Consider the following 18,232-nt stretch of genomic DNA (forward strand, 5'->3'; position numbering starts at 1 on the left):
CAGCTCTAAACCCTCGTCAGCAAATCAGTCTCAATCTAACACTAATATCCAGAATGACATAATTGAAATTGCAAAAATGGAGTAACTTACAAAAAAATATGAACAGAAATCCAACTGAATTCATACCAGCTCTAAACCCTATGATCTATGCAATTTAGAATATCAAATAAAATATCAATTAATGGAAGAAAAGATAATGAATTTCAAAAGTTTAATTCGTCGTATTAACATAAGACAATTCTCTATGGTGCTTAGATGGCAATGAGAAACTTGTCATAAAAGATCTTTAGAATTCATTAAAATGTTTTATCTAAAGAGATACACTTTTGAGATCTATGATAAGATTTGAATGATTGCAAACATTTGTTGCTTTCTATTAGTAATAATTTTTTGTACTTCAATTGACTAAGGAGTCGTCATTTATAATGCAATTGAATATTGTTAACCTTTAGGTATGTGTAGAATATACTAGTTGTATGGTTGATGTTATCATATGTTAGGGAGCACATGCTCATGCGTAGAGTAGGTGCATCCTATGCTTCTTACTGGAATTTTTGCTACATTAATCAAATCAAAGCAATTCTATGTATCTTTGACAAACAACTTGAAGTATTCCTGCAGATGGTAGGTTACAAGTTACCACATTACTGAAAATCTACTGTCGTATTATTGCTTACTTGTGGACATTTGGTCAATTAGGTCGTCTGGTCAAAAGAGAGGAAATTTATTCTATCTGTGTTGTGCCCCTAAAACCTAGAATATAAGGAGAATAGCTCGACTTAACATTTAATGTGAACTAATCCACCTATGTGAGGAAGTGAGACATTGGTCAATTTGGTCGTCAGGTCAAAAGAGAAGAAACTTATTCTATCTGTGTTGTGCCCCGAAAACCTGGAATATAAGGAGAATATCTCGACTTAACATGTAATGTGAACTAATCCACCTATGCGAGGAAGTGAGACATTGGTCAATTAGGTCGTCTGGTCAAAGGAGAGGAAATTTATTCTATCTGTGTTGTGCCTCGAAAACCTAGAATATAAGGAGAATATCTCGACTTAACATTTAATGTGAACTAATCCACCTATGCGAGGAAGTGAGAGTGCTGCGATACTTGTAAAAGTTATAACCCCCCCCCCCCAACAAATTGCCATCGGTTTATATTTACTATTTGCGATTAATCTTGATGGCATCATTATTGATTGGATTATTTTCTGATTATTGGAATGATCTTATTGTATTCTTTTTGTCCTCTCTTCCATTGCATGTGTGGCACATTGGAGGGTGAATTAATCCCGGTCGATCATTTAGACATTTTTGCTTGAGATTTAAGTCATACTAAATGCTGTATTTCATGTCTTTTGTCCTCATTGGTATTCACTACAGCTGAAATTTCATCATCAGCCTTTGATTTATTAGCCTCAGGCCGTGATCCCATGACATCAAATTGAGGAACTGTTTTAACTGCGAAGATAAAACGGATTCATCCCGGGTTATTTTCTGAGTATCTTATTATTGGAACAATCTTCTTGTATTGCCTTTGTCCTCTCTTCCATTGCATGTGTGGCACATTGAAGGTGAATTCATCCCGGTCTATTATTTTGACATTTTTGCTTGAGATTTTCAATCGTACTAAATGTTGTATTTCATGTCTTTTGTCCTCATTGGTATTCACTACAGCTGAAATTTCATCATCAGCCTTTGATTTATTAGCCTCAGGCCGTGATCCCATGACATCAAATTGAGGAACTGTTTTAACTGCGAAGATAAAACCAATTTTTCCATGTTTCGCTACGAATTTGGATTACTCGGGATTTGGGAGAAGAGGGGAAAAACTAAGAACTTGAAAATTTGGAATAACAAGAGGGACAAAACTAAGAAGATTTGCAAGAACATATAAGAAGAAGAAGAATAGAGGGAAATATGAGGATGAAAAATGACATACCTTCTTGCATCTTTGAAGGCGGGCGACGTTGCTCCGCATTCAAAACCAGAAACGTGGCGAGGCAACAAGCAAGTCAGAGAGAGAGAGAGAGAGAGAGAGAGACATAAAATTTAAGAGGAATGCTAGGGACAAGCAGTTAAAATACCAAAAGTAAAGATTTGTCCATTTTCTTTCGCATATTTGCCTCTTTTATTAATAGATTTAACTCCATAATCGGTCAACAGGTAAAACCTCTCTCTCTCTCTCTCTCTCTCTCTCTCTCTCCTCACACACAACCTCGCTTTCTCCCTCCCTCTCTTTGATAAAGAGCTTCAATGGCTGTGAAATTTCATTGACTGCGCTAGACACCCGAGGTAAGTTACCACTTATAACCATAGAGGAAGATCCCGGTAAGCATGGAGCTTGCACAAGAAATAGGTAGTACTAATGCAGCAAAACCCATATGGTTTGGGAACTGCTAAGCCCCCAGTATGAGAACCCCTGATATCCAAGTAAAGAACATACGGGTTTGGGAACAAAGATTTGGGAACTGACAGGTTTCAATGGCTTGGCAATGGATGCCATTCAAAAAACAAATGGCTCGACCATGGGGACAGGGTGGCTTGTAGGCTGGTAGTACTGATGCAGCAAAACTCAGATGGTTTGGGAACTGCTAAGCCCCAGTGTGAGACCCCTGATATCCAAGTAAAGAACATACGGGTTTGGGAACTGACAGGTTTCAATGGCTTGGCAACGGATGCCAGTAAAAAAAAATGGCTTAGCCATGGGGAAAGGGTGGCTTGTAGGCGGCTGGTGAGCATGTGGGCCTGTAGCGTAGTGAGCATGCCACAATGGCGAATGTGGGCTTGTAGGCTAGTGAGCATGCCACCATGGCGAATGTGGACTTGTAGGCTAGTGAGTATGCCACCATGGAGGTGGATTGGATGGGTTTTCAGGATAGTGTGTAGTAGCCACAGATGGCATTGCAGAGGTTGCAAATGCAAGCCAATAGCTAATCTCTGAATCGGTCCATCGATCCAACTTCAAGTCCGAAACGATTTCGCAGCAGATTTTCAAGCTCGACCAACAAACCATCATCGTCACTACAGACAAGAAAAACTTCCCTAGCCAGATCCCGTTCTTCTCTTCTTTGGTCTACTTACACTTTCTATTTCATCTAAGTGGGTCAATGGAAATTAAATTGGTTGTACTACCACTATCGTATTTTCTAGAAATTTAACAATGAGTATCCGACTGGAATCTTGTTTGATATCTCTAGAGATGGATTTTGAAATCCTATCAACACTCTCGTTGTACTACCGCTATCGTATTTTCTCGAAATTAAACAAGGAGTATCCAACAGGAATCTTGTTTGAAATCTCTAGAGACGGATTTTGAAAGCCTATCAGTACTCCGGGGAATGTGTTAGCCTTTTTATTATAAGGGGAGTCCCAAAACATGGGTAATTTCACTAGTTTAGGTTTTTCTAAACATCACTGTAAGATTATAAGATGAATGCTCAACTGAATTCAACTCAACTAAGCCTTTGTCCCAAACTAGTTGGGTCAGCTAATGAATCCTTTAGAAAATTTTCATGAAGAAGGTGAAAGGATCTACTCGGTTCACATTGACTAAGTCTAATCCTGACACTAGTTGGGTTCGTCTGCATGGATCATTTTCGTCACTGTAAGATTAAAAGATGAATTTGATGCTAGGAATTAGGTTTAGAGGACTGAAGCAAAACAAAATGCCACAGAGAGAGAGAGAGACAGAGACAGAGAGGTGTTACCTCTTTGAACAGTGGTGAGAAAAGAGGAGGGCGTATGCAGAAGAAAGGGTGGATCTTTTACCTTTTCGAATTTTAAAGTTATGTGTGTTCTAATCATTTGCTCATGTGTTTTCACGCGACTCTTTAGCTCTTGACCCAAGCATTCCTCAAAATTTTAGCAGTATAATAATAATAAACACAAAAAATTAGAGATCATTATAAATGTAAAGTAACTGAGAGAGCGAGCCTTGGCACAACGGTAAGGTTGCTCCATTATGACCTGGTGGTCACAGGTTCGAGTCACGGAAACAGCCTCTCTGCAAAGTAAGGCTGCATACATCTAGCCCTCTCCAGACCCCGCAAAAAAGATAATAAACAAAATGATATGGTTTGAAAAATAAAAAATATACCAAAATAGAAAAAGGAAAACTCTTTAAATAGAATATTATATAAAACCACCATTCAAAAAAAGAATATTATATAAAACCCTAAAAAATAAAATAGCAACAAATTGATAATAAAAAAATAAAAAATTCCATAAACATCCCAAAATCAAAGTGTAAATAAAATGCAATAAATTAAAAACAGAAAAATATTAAACCGATAAAAAAGTGAAAACCTATGAATCTAGATGAGTTATCAAGAACATTCCAAAATAAAGATTACATAAAAATAAATAGCAAGAATATAAAAACCCTTCAAAAAAAAAAAACAATGAATCTAGATGAGTTTATACAGAACATTCCAAATAAAGATTACATACAATACCTAAAAAGAAAATAAAATCCCTTCAAAAAAAAAACATAAATAGGATATAAATAAAGAGAAATGATAGAATGAAGGGGGCGCCCGTTCAAAAATCAAACCCCATTGGTCAGTTTCAGCAAAAGTCAAAGCCGTTTCCGTTTTTCTGCGCCATCCACTTTTATCGGCGCCATCTTAAATGCACTTGATGAAACTGACCAATAGGAGCATCCTTGAAAGCGGTTTTTTGCAAGGGTTCCCCTTTCATTCTATCATTCCTCTAATATAAAATACTTAAAAATAAAAGAAACAAATCAATAAGAATAAACAAAAAATAAATAGAAAATTATATAAGACACTTAAACATAAAAGAAACAAATCATTAAGAAAAATTCTGGAAATATCACAAAATCAAAATGTAAATAAAATGACATAGTTTAAAAATGATAAAAAGATACAAAACTAATAAAAACCAAAAAGAAAAAAATAAATCTAACTGTTCAAACTAAAAAATAAATAAAAAGAATACATACATATAATACGATAAAAAGAACATTTAAGAATGGGAATTGTTAGCGTCAATCACAAAAGGCATTCCGCGGCTGGTATGTCGCATTTCAGACCAGCCACCTCGTGAATGGAGACACAAAAGTTGTTGTCTTCATTCACGAGGTGGCTAGTCTGAACATGCGACAGACCAACAGTGAAATGCCTTTTGCGATGGACCCTAGCAAATCCCTTTAAAAATATAAAAGTAAAAGCTTCTTAAATTCACACATAAGCTTCTTAAATTCACACAAAGGCATTTTGCGGCTGGTATGTCCCATTTCAGACCAGCCACCTCGTGAATGAAGACACAAAAGTTGTTGTCTTCATTCATGAGGTGGCTGGTCTGACATGCGACAGACCAGCCGCGAAATGCCTTTTGCGATGGACCCTAGCAAATCCCTTTAAAAATATATAAGTAAAAGCTTCTTAAATTCACACATAAGGAAATATAATACAATAAATTGAAAAAACAAAGGAGAAACAAAATATAACAAAATCCCAAAATTATTATAAAATTTGAAATATTACAGAATCATAAAAGGAGATACGACTCGATAGGAAAAAAAATCAAAGAAAGTTATAAATACAAAGCAACAAATGTCCATTAAAATAAATAAATGTAATAGAAAAATAAAACTTTGTTTTCAAATGGGGTCAGAAAATAAAACATAAAAAGTAAAATTATAAAACTTTTAAATTTTAAACAAAATTAAAATAAAATAGTTAAAATTAAACAAAACAAAGAAGAAATAACAACTAAAAAACTCCTAAACATGAAATATCAATATACAAGGAAATATTATTTGTCAAAAGATAAAATAATAAGACATAATTTAAAAAGTAAAAATTAATTTCAAATGCAAAAAAAAATAAAAATAAATAAAAATAGAATACAAGCACAAATAATTTAAATCACGATAAAAATGTCATAATTAGATAAGGCAAAGTAAAAAAACAAGCAACCAAAACATACTAGAAAAAAACATATAAAAATCGCAAAAAAAAAGTCACAATAATTCCTAGAGTATCTTGAATCAAAACATTATAATTAAAAGTTTTGAGTATTTATCATTCAGAAGAATGTGTGGAATAGAAAAGAAAGCACATTTTTTTCATAATTTTGCTAAAACATTATAATGTGAAAATAAGACTCAAAAGTCATTATAAAATTTTGAATACTAATAAGACTACAAAAATAAAAAGGGTGATGATATTTTCACCCCCCCCCCCCCTATAACGTGATTTGACATAAAGTTGCCCACTTTTCACGTCAAATCAGGTTATAAGGGGGGTGTGCACGTAATGCAAGAGGGGTGAAAATATCATCTCCCAAATAAAAATTCTAAAAGTAAGGTAAAGGGGGGAAATAATATAGATAGTTGGACATCTTCAAAAAAATATATAGATTAGTTGGAATGTAAAAGTATGAAAATCATACATTTAGTGAATAATGAAACTAAACAAAATAAAATACTCTAATTTTTTCATAATTTTAAATTCTAATTATTTTGCTTTTAAATTCTATTTTTAACTTCTACGAATGGCATCTTATTTTACATTATTTTTAGTTACTTTTTTATTTCATGATTTCATGGGATATTTTTATAACAATTACAAATAGCAAATGTAATATAAACATAAAATTTAGGAAAAACAATTAAAACAAAAACTAATGATAATAAAAGTAAAAACGTAAAAACTTAACCAAACATAAAAGAAATATGACCTAGTTAACAAACATATTTCTTCTATGTTTGTTTGGTTAAGTCTTTTAGTCTTTAATTTTAATATTATTAGTTTAAGTATCAACTGCTTTTATTAAATTTTATTTCTTTAATATATTTGCTATGTTGTGATAATTGTTAAAACATCAAAAAAATTATGAACTAAAAACATAACTAATAAGAATGTAAAGTTGACACCATTCATAGAGGTTAGCAATAAAATTTAAAAGTTTAAAAATTAAAATTTAAAATTCTGAGAAAATTAAAAAAAAATTATTTTGCCAATTTTCATTTTTTCATAATTTTAAATTCTAATTTTCTAAATTAAGTATCCTTTTTATGATACTTTTAGATTTTTTATTTTCATGTTTAATTTGTATTCGAAATTTTATAACAATTTTTGGGTCTGTCTGTTACGCATTTGTGTTTTCTGTATTATTTAATTGTATTTTTTTTTTAGAATTTTAACTATTTTTGTGCATCGTTTTCAGTTTTTCATACTTCTTACATTATTATAACTTTCAATATTATGCATCCCCTTTTTCTGATACTTTTAATTTTTTTGCTTTTGCAGTTTTGTTATTATTCATAACTTTATAATAATTATTGATATTAATATTTTATTGCTCGTTTGTGTTTTTTGCATTGTCACATAATCTCCTGAATGATCAAAAATAATGAAACACATAAGAAATATATTTAAAAGAAACAACCATTAATAACAGTCTAGAAAAAAACATAAAAAATCGTCAATAACCCCCCCTCCAATAAAACATAAGTTGGAACAGAATTGAAGAAATACATGTTAAAAACCTTCTAAGAAAACATTAAATGAATATATTACTAGTAGAACAGAAAATATAAAAAAAACAAATCATTTAGAAAAAATTCTAGAAACATAGCAAAATCGAAGTGTAAATAAAATGAAATAGATTAAAATCGAAGTGTGAAGTGTAGACTAATGAATGTAAAAGAAGAATAAAATTTTATAAGTACAAAAATACCAAACTCCCAAAATTTAAACTAATAATATTAAAATTAGAAAAAAAATAGGAAGATTCTAAAATTATTAAAAAAATAATAATAGTAATTATAAACACAAAGCAACAAATGGTAATCAAAAAATAAAATTTAGAAGTATGAAAAATAAGTAAAAAATTTAAATTGTTTTTTTTTCAATGGTAATAGAAAATAAAATAATAGAGTAAAGATATAGATTAAACATAGAAAAAATATAAAACTAATAAAAAAGGAAAAATTATGAATCTAATTGGGTTATAAAGAACCTTCCAAAATGAAAATAGAATATAAGTACAATAATAAAGAAACATAAAAGTAAAAAGAAACACTTAAATATGAAAATATAATAAAACAAAATAATAACAACATAAAATTAAAAAATAAAAAACACTTAAGTATGAAAATATAAAAAACAAAATAAAACCATAACAAGTAACATAAAAGTAAAAACACTTAAACATGAAAATACCAAAAAAAAAAGGTAACAATAAGTTTCAAATGTCATAAAAATAATAAAGAAACAATTAAAATTACTATATAAAACAATAAAAACATGAAAGTAAAAGACTCTTAATCATGAAAATATCAAAAGTAAAAAACTAACCAAAAGCAAAAAACTAACCAATAATTTCAAATGCAAAGAAGCACAAATAATAATAAACAATTAAAATAAAAATACAAAACACAAAACACAAAAAATATTAAAATTACCATAAAAATGTTATAATTAGATAAGATAAATTAAAAAAACAAAAGGAGTGACAAGATATAAAAAAGAAACGCAAAATTATTATAAAATTTGGAATACTAATAAAAAAACAACAAAATCAAAAGGTCTAAAAGCGTTACACAGGTATGCAGCAAATTCGAGTAATTAAATGTTTCACAATTAGTGAACTGAATTCTACACCTACCACAACAAACTTGAATCATCATGTGGCTGCTAAAGCAAGCCTTCACACGGCCCTGAGGTTTCACAATTAGTGAACTGAATTCTACACCTACCACAACAAACTTGAATCATCATGTGGCTGCTAAAGCAAGCTAAGCTTCACACGGCCCTGAGGAAGCCAAGCGATTAATTTTAAAAACAGAGACCAAAAACTATTCTAAAATTTGGAGTACTAATAAAAAAACTACAAATCAGAAAATCTAAAAGAATTGGAATTCAAAAAATATGAAAATCACACATTTAATAAATATTAAACAATAAAAAAATAAAGAAACTAGAAAAACAACAAATAATTAAATAAGTAACAAATGTAAATGAAAAATAAAATTCTAAAAGTATAAAAATAATAAATTGCAGGCACCGGCACAGGCACCACAAAACCCTAAAAATTATAAAGTAAAATGCTACATTTAAAATAGTTGAAAATATAAACCATGGACCTTTCTGTTGCACGACCCAACATCTCAAAGTAGTTGAGGGGGAAAATCAAAGAGAAAAAACAATTGGAGCATCTTATATGCAAAAATGTTTCTCATTGGCCTAATTTTTTGTAGGGATTAGAGTCGAGAAACTCCTACCTAGTTGACGGTAGTTCAATGAGTCTTCAAATTATGACGAATCAAGCCCAGCTAGTGGCATGATTTGAAATGGATTAGGTAGGGCATATCCATTTACAGCATGGGTGAGATCAACATACAATGAGTTCAAATCCATGAGCATACTGCTCATTGGAATTACAATCGAGGAACTCCTGTCAATGAGTTGCTTCAAGTTACGAGCATTCAAGCCCAGCTAGTGGCATGATTCGAAATGGATTAGGTAGGGCATCCGTTTACGGCATGGGTGAGATCAACATACAATGAGTTCAAATCCATGAACATATTGCTCATGGGAATTACAGTCGAGGAACTCCTGTCCACTCGATTGAACTACTTGACGGTAGTTCAATGACTTGCTTCAAGTTACGAGGATTCAAGCCCAGCTAGAGGCATGATTTGAAATGGATTAGGTAGGGCATCCGTTTACATGGGGCATGGGTGAGATCAACATACAATGAGTTCAAATCCATGAGCTTATTTATTGCTCATGGGAATTACAGTCGAGAAACTCCTGTCCACTTGACGGTCAGGTAGGGAATCAACGTCGCCCTCAGGAAGCAGCAATTGCATATCAAATCCACTCGACCGAATAAGCAAGGCCATCAAACTCATCCCATTCTCGGGCTAGTTGAATGATATGTAATATATCAGGTAGGGCATCTGTTTAGGGAAGGGGTGAAAGATCAACATAGACTGAATAAGATAGGCCATCGGGTTCCTCATCCCATGAGCATATCGCTCTATTAATAATATCTACTACGAATAGAGGCCGTCGGGTTCCTCATCCGATGAGCATATCGCTCTATTAATAATATCTACTACGAAAAAGAAGGCTCCTCCTTCCTATCACAGAAAGTATGTCTTTTGCCTAGCAACTTTAACTTTCCTTGGGATTGGGGCCTGTAGCTCAATGGTTGAGGATCTGGTCCTCAACCTTGAGGTCTCAGGTTTTGTCGCAGGCAACCTACAAAAAAAAATCTTAAACTTTCCCTAGCAGTAATCTTGATACCCCTATATCAGTAAGCCTATATTAATAAGGTCGTGAGCTTAGCATGAATGCATCTTGCAGTATCCCCCCCCCCCCCCCCCCCCCCACACACACACACACACAACGAATAGTGATCACCACTACAAGAAGTCAACCCTAGATACATTTTTTCACACATTTAGTTCTTGTACCAACAAACAAGCATGCAAATGCTAATGCTTATCAGGGTAGTCATTGTTAATGCTCTTCATTCTCAAACTAATAGCCTTTGTTTAATACGTTCAATTCTCAAACAAGAATTAAACGTTAAATTCGCAAACAAGCATGCAAATGTTAATTTTTACCATGTTAGTCTCGATACCCCTATCAGTAAGCCTATACTAATAAGGGCGTGAGCTTTCAGCATGAATGCATCTTGCAGTATACCCCTCACAATGAATAGTGATTACCACTGCAAGAAGTCAACCCTAGATACTTTTTTCCGCACATTTAGTTCTGTACAAAAAACAAGCATGCAAATGGTAATGCTTATCAGGCTAGGCATTACTCATCATTCTCAAACAAATAGCTATAAATGTTTAATACGTTCAGTTCAAAAACAAGCATGCAAACGTTAATGCTTAGTGTTGTTAGTCATTACTCATCATTCTCAACTAATAGCTATAAATGTTTAATAGGAACAGTTCACATCAGTGGCATTGAAATTCAGCGTGTTTTCATTGCTTCTCGTACTAAAGAGTAAATTATACCCACTTTTTACTAATTATAACCAATTAGACTAATTACAAAAGTTTATAGCTTCAAATTGACATGTAAAATTGTAAATTAATAGAGATTATTCTAAATACAAGAGCGACCCAGTTGGCATCATCCAACTGGCAATGGCCTAAAACCCTAGCAGAGCATCCAAAGCCTAGCAGCCAAATGCCCAAATTTCATGGAGGTGACTTGGTGAATGGCATTGACTATAGTGATCATCATATCTTGTGTTTGTGCCTACAATTGGAGGAAAAAGTGAAAAACTAGAAAACACCTCCAAAACCAATGCTATAAATGCCATTATGCTACTAAACAATATGGAACATACAGTGGATCTTTTCTAGTCTACCAGCGTGCTAGAATATTCATAGAGAAAAATATCATTCAAACAGCAAAAAATATCGTATTGGTACATGATCACCATCACTTGACATAGAGTGAAGGTTCAAAATAAAGAGAACATACTTCATGCCGTTTAGGAAAACATTCAATTGACATCAGATGATAATGATCCCCAGATGGCACATCCTAGAAACAAAGGGCAGAGCAATCACCAAGAAATTTCTTAACAATAATTAAAAATAAACCTAAGAATGGAGTTTATGAAAAGGGAAATAATATCAGTAGAAGTATTACCATGTTATTATATTTCCACTAAAGCATCTTGTCTTTTAGTATTTAAAGAGCTGTCAAAATGTTACTACAGTTCCCAAAAAGCTCTCAAAACCTTGTTTAAAGAGAAAAGACAAGCTGGACCATGCAACTATTAAAACATGGTTGTGCTGATATCATTTTCCTTATGAAATTTACAAACGCATTAAAAACTCCCATCTTCCATACAAGTTTCAACAACCACATTACCAACGAAATAAAATAAGCAATGATTGTGGAAATACAAATAAAAAACAACAGCAGTCAAAGAAGAATCTGATACTCTTACTTGAGTAGGAGTCAAAGAAGAATATTGCTTTACAGACCGGGCATTCTTGTGAATGTACATGAAGATGGAGCCATTTGTACACCCGAGGCAAGAAGATCTTTGGCGTGGGGTTTTGCTTGCAGATTCACTAAGCCCACTGGCCATATTCAAATTCCGTCTGAAAATCACATAAAACCTTAATTAATAACAACGTCCAACTCAAAACCCTAATCAACAGAAAGAAAAATCAATTCATAAAGAAGATAACAGAAAAATTCAAAAACTGGAGAACCAGACTAGCCACTAGTTACAAGACCCAACTTAAGTGAAATAAAGATATATGAGAAACAGAAATCAGAGACCCAACACAACCAGGTTTGGAAGCCGTAATTTAGAATCGAAAAGATGAAAAACAAATTGAAGCCCTAAATTAAAAACACATCAAATCATTTGCTATGGACCGATAAAATCCAAATAGAAAAAAAACAGTACAGTTTTCTACCTTCCATCAATCCAGAAACAAATCTAAGAAATCTAGGTTTGTTGTAGTAAGAACGAATCTAGACGATTATACTTGTAATATCTATCAAGAACATTTTCTTCCATCATTTCCAGGAAAAGAACTGCCTAATTTTGATAGCTTCAAGGAAAAGAAAGCTTAAAACAGTCCTCGAATTACTTACCCAGGAACATAAAAAATCAAAAATAAAAAATCGAACCAATTTACGATAAAGATTATATAATTAGTCTCAAGAATGTAATTATAACACAGATTAGCCATGATTCAAAGAAAGAAGGAATCAAGAAAAGGCAACATCTATGCTGAGGAAACCCTAATTTCATGGAGGTGACTTGGTGAATGGCATTGACTATAGTGATCATCATATCTTGTGTTTGTGCCTACAATTGGAGGAAAAAGTGAAAAACTAGAAAACACCTCCAAAACCAATGCTATAAATGCCATTATGCTACTAAACAATATGGAACATACATTGGATCTTTTCTAGTCTACCAGTGTGTTAGAATATTCAAAGAGAAAAATATCATTCAAACAGCAAAAAATATCGTATTGGTAGATGATCGCCATCACTTTAGATAGAGTGAAGGTTCAAAATAAAGAGAACATACTGCATGCCGTTTAGGAAAACATTCAGTTCATATCAGATGATAAATGATCCCCAGATGGCACATCCTAGAAACAAAGGGCAGAGCAATCACCATGAAATTTCTTAACAATAATTAAAACTAAACCTAAGAATGGAGTTTATATAAAGGGAAATAATATCAGTAGAAGTATTACCATGTTATTATATTTCCACTAAAGCATCTTGTCTTTTAGTATTTAAAGAGCTGTCAAAATGTTACTACAGTTCCCAAAAAGCTCTCAAAACCCCCCCTGTTTAAAGAGAAAAGACAAGCTGGACCATGCAACTATTAAAACATGGTTGTGCTGATATCATTTTCCTTATGAAATTTATAAACGCATTAAAAATTCCCATTTTCCATACAAGTTTCATGTTTCAACAACCACATTACCAACGAAATAAAAGAAGAAATGATTGTGAAAATACCAATAAAAAACAACAGCAGTCAAAGAAGAATCTGATACTCATAGTTGAGTAGGAATCAAAGAAGAATATTGCTTTACAGACCGGGCATTCTTGTGAATGTACATGAAGATGGAGCCATTTGTACACCCGAGGCAAGAAGATCTTTGGCGTGGGGTTTTGCTTGTAGATTCACTAAGCCCACTGGCCATCTTCAAATTCCGTCTGAAAATCACATAAAACCTTAATTAATAACAACGTCCACCTCAAAACCCTAATCAACAGAAAGAAAAATCAATTCATAAAGAAGAAAACAGCAAAATTCAAAAACTGGAGAACCAGACTAGCCACTAGTTACAAGACCCAACTTAAGTGAAATAAAGATATATGAGAAACAGAAATCAGAGACCCAACACTACCAGGTTTGGAAGCTGTAATTTAGAATCGACACGATGAAAAACAAATTGAAACCCTAAATTAAAAACACATCAAATCATTTGCTATGGACCGATAAAATCCAAATAGAAAAAAAAAACAATACAGTTTTCTACCTTCCATCAATCCAGAAACAAATCTAAGAAATCTAGGTTTGTTGTAGTAAGAACGAATCTAGACGATTATACTTGTAATATCTATCAAGAACATTTTCTTCCATCATTTCCAGGAAAAGAACTGCCTAATTTTGATAGCTTCAAGGAAAAGAAAGCTTAAAACAGTCCTCGAATTACTTACCCAGGAACATAAAAAATCAAAAAATAAAAAATCGAACCAATTTACGATAAAGATTATATAATTAGTCTCAAGAATGTAATTATAACACAGATTAGCCATGATTCAAAGAAAGAAGGAATCCAGAAAAGGCAACATCTATGCTGAGGAAACCCTAATTTCTAAAAGGGAATTAGGGTTAGGAAACCCTTTTTTTTTTTTTTTAATGGTTAAGAACCCTAATTCTAAAAGGGAATTAGAGATAAAGAGAAGTTACAATCTCCCTTTCAAAACTCAAAAACAGACAATTATACTCGAAATATCAATCAAGAAAGCTTCAAAAGTCTTAAAATTATTTACCCTAATTTAGGAGAAGATTATATGAAAAAATAACAAATCAAAATTCGCAGCAATTTACAAGATAGATTATATAATAGGTCACAAAAAGAAATTGTAATACCGAATTAGCCAAGATTCAGGGAAAGTAGGAATCAAGAAAAGAAAAGAAATGTTCTGCAGAAACCCTAATTTCTACAAAGGGAATTAGTGAGAAAGAGAACTTACTTTGGCGAGAAGAAGAGCCGCTCGTGAATCCCGATTATTCTAGTGGGATTCAATTATTCTTGTGGCCATTTGCAAGAGACTGATACTTGTTTGAAGAGGGAGAGAGAGAGGGTCCAAAATGAAAATAGAAACTGCTTGGAGAGGGAGTGATACTTGTTTTGTGCCCCCACCTCCAACGGTCTAAAACTACGTGGCGAGGGAGGAGATTGTTGTGTTGTGAACTCTAACGGTCTAAACTAGGCACGTGCGCTAATTCCATAGAAAACGAAGTAAAATTCTTTTTTTTTTTTTGGAAAACTAATTCCATAGAAAATGAGGAATCCAAACTCTGGAAAATATGTCTTTCATGAAAAATATTTCCCTACCTACTACAAGCACCCAGAGAGAGAGAGAGAGAGAGAGAGAGAGAGAGAGAGAGAGAGAGAGATTCCTTGAAAACAAAGAAAATTCTTTATTTTTGTAATCTTTTCACATTGAATAAATATTCCAAGGTTAACTGTTTTGTAATAATTTCCATGAAAATGGGGAATTTTTTTTTATTTTTCGGAAAAATAATTTCATGGGAACTGAGGAAACCAAACACTGAAAAATTCATTTTCCATGAAAAATAACTCTCTCTATATACAAGCAGCCCTAGAGAGAACCAGAGAGTTTGATTGTGCTGATGGAAGAAGTCCTTTGTAGTTCTTAGTTCTTACAAAAGGAGGCCAGCAAGAAATCAATAGAAAAAAAATAAAAAAATCGAAAAGCAAGACGTGGATTCCTTGCCTAAACCCTAACAAAGAGCCATTATATGGAAAAAAACACCTTGAAATATTGAGACACGTCTAGGAAAGCCATTATACCATGATGCAATATCCGCTTAGAAGTGAGACGAAGCGGAGGGCTAGGAATCAATCTTTAAACGAGAAACTTTTATAGAAAATCTTATGACAGCATTACAATTAAACGGTTATTTCTCGTAACAGTAAAACTAGGTTCAGTGGCAGCGCGGAAAATAGTTTTAAGAATTATTTTCAGTGTGTGTGTTGTAGTTGCAAAGAAGTTATTAGGTAGTTACTTATGTCAGATTGTGGGTGTTAGTTGCATTATGGCCCCTCTTTTTTAGGGTTGGCCTACACGTGACATATGTGGGCCCTCTTTTGGGTTTAGCCATTGTATGTGAATTTTTATCCCAAGTCCAGTCAAACCTTTCAAAATAAGCATTTCAAATTTTGTAAATAAATCATTTAACCCTTTTAAAAATACTAAAATCTTTCATAAAACGTGTTTTTGAAAAGTTCTTCCTCTAGAGTTAGAAGTTTATCATAAATAGAGAATTTTAGAGTCAGGAGTTTGTCTTTGATCTGTTGTTTGATTGTTGTGTGTATAATTTTCTGTTTGTGTTAGAGTTGGGATATTGTCCTAGCTAGGAGCGTCTTCGTCCGGTCAGTTGGTGATCCACATTGCCTACTGATGACTAGAGTAGGATGCGTTAGATAACCTCTTGTTTTCTTACGACATACAACCTAGTTACACATAGGATATACGAATCGCCTGCATTAGTTTAAGGCTAACTTGCATTTTGTTAGGGCATATAGAAAGTCTTTAAATTCACAATTCACTTTAACCTAAATAACGTTCCATAAACTTTAAAAAATCAATCTAGTCTTTTAAGTTGAGTCTAGTCTAATGGTCTATATGTCTTAGGCATCATAGTTTAGAATAGGCGCGAAGAACTACGTTGCCTTGATTCTCGTGGAGGTTGGGATACGTAGGCGGTTTTGGATGAATACCAAACCATTCAAAGAATCGGACGAAAACATTTAGAGTTTTAGGGTTTGTTGCATTATATTGTGTGTAGTATCGAGTCGTGTTGTATGTTTTGTTATGTTTTTCTTACTTTCATGTGTAGACCTTATACTTTTAGTTGTAGCATGCATGTGTTTGTCCACCAGAACTTAGATACCCATTAGGCATGTCACTCATAACTTAGCTATGCTTATGCGACACTTATCTTTTATTATTTTGTGTGCGTTTGTTATTTCTATTCCCGAGTCATGCATGCTTAAGTAGATTTTTTCTTGGGGATATTTGTCCCCATTTCACCTGATTTTCGCCCAAAACTCTTCAAAGTTAATAAATAAATGGCATAAGAGACGAAGTATTCGCACTCGAACGGATTGAGATGCTCTTCGGACCTTCCTCATCCGTAATCAGGCACGAACCCACATATATTTCTGGTTATCACTCAGGCTTCTATTTTTCTCCTTTTTAGTGAAAAATTTCCGTTAGATCAAAGTTCAATAAAATATTCCTATTACTCTCCATATCCAGTTGGTTATCACTCAGGCTTCTATTTTTCTCATCATACACGAGGCATGAGTTATTATCAAAATGAATAGAGTGCCCATTTTGAATAGCCGTCTAAGACTTAGAGCACGTTTGGCTACCATAAATTTTTTGTGATGATAAATCGGTGGCCTAAAAGTGGAGATGAGGGTGAAGTGGCTAAAAATCTGAAACATCAGATTTTGAGTGGAGTTTTTTTGTTTATTTTTATGATTTTTAGCCCCTTCTCACCCCTTGGAGGCGCAAGTTTATTATGAAAAAATTTCTTGATTTTGTTTCTTGATTTTTAGCCACTTCACGCGACTCAACCCCTCTTTTTGCATTGCACCTCCCTGCCAACGTCAACACACTCATTACAACGAGGAAAACAAATGGTGTTGATTGATGGGATACAACCTTGAGATTAAGGTCTTTTATTGTGTGTATATTCAATCTTGAGATTTAAGATCAAATTTAGCCCCACACGGCCTCTTCAGCCATCAAATCGATCCTTACGTGTAAATAGAGAAATTATATGATGTGTGAGCATGAAGTCCGGTACTTTTAAAAAAATGCAGTGGGGACCACTTCATAGGATGATCCAAACCATTAATTTGTTGGACAACAACGTAATTAGGCTGTAACCCGAAGATCATTTCCATATAATAATCCTAGCCCTCCGATCTACAGAGGTACTGCACATTATAGAAGCCTCTCTATAGGCTGGAGGGTTAGGATCATACTATGGAGTTGATCTACAGAGGAACTGCACATTATAGAAGCCTCTCTATAGGCTGGAGGGTTAGGATCATACTATGGAGTTGATCTATGGGATACATCCTGCTCACATCATGGGCCAAAAGATAAATGGTTTGGATTATTCTAAAAGTAGGCATATGATGTATTTTAGATTGAATAAATCCCAGGGATTTGCTACCCTGCATGTATAGAATTCTCTTATTGGGGGATGTTCTTTGGGGATATAAAGCAAGGATGAAATAAAGCCAGGCCTGCTTTTTCGCTGTTTTTCAGCAGCTTCGCATCCTCTCCTCACTTATGCCTTCCTCAATTCTCTCCCTCCCCCACCCTCATCCATCTCCCACCATGGAAAAAACTTTCATGGCGGCCAAGCATCCAACCAGTGGCCTTCAAGCAGATCA

At 33.5% G+C, this 18,232-nt stretch overlaps 1 protein-coding gene across 1 annotated transcript in view; it reads right to left on the bottom strand.

Moving 5' to 3' along the window:
* LOC143879385 (uncharacterized) overlaps positions 1-14,905 on the bottom strand; it is a 29,012-nt gene extending 14,107 nt beyond the window's left edge. The window contains exons 1-4 of the mRNA XM_077381742.1: positions 14,763-14,905; positions 13,596-13,715; positions 11,965-12,121; positions 11,490-11,552 (exon numbers count right to left, since the gene is read on the bottom strand). Coding sequence (XP_077237857.1) covers positions 11,490-11,552; positions 11,965-12,121; positions 13,596-13,702 — 327 coding nt within the window. The 5' untranslated portion in view covers positions 13,703-13,715; positions 14,763-14,905. The remainder of the gene's footprint in view (positions 1-11,489; positions 11,553-11,964; positions 12,122-13,595; positions 13,716-14,762) is intronic.
* Positions 14,906-18,232: the final 3,327 nt, after the last annotated feature.

The sequence above is a fragment of the Tasmannia lanceolata genome, unplaced genomic scaffold (genome assembly GCF_043159265.1).
Source record: "Tasmannia lanceolata isolate RefF3 unplaced genomic scaffold, GAP_Taslan_0.1 ptg000006l, whole genome shotgun sequence".
Taxonomy (NCBI): Eukaryota; Viridiplantae; Streptophyta; class Magnoliopsida; order Canellales; family Winteraceae; genus Tasmannia; species Tasmannia lanceolata.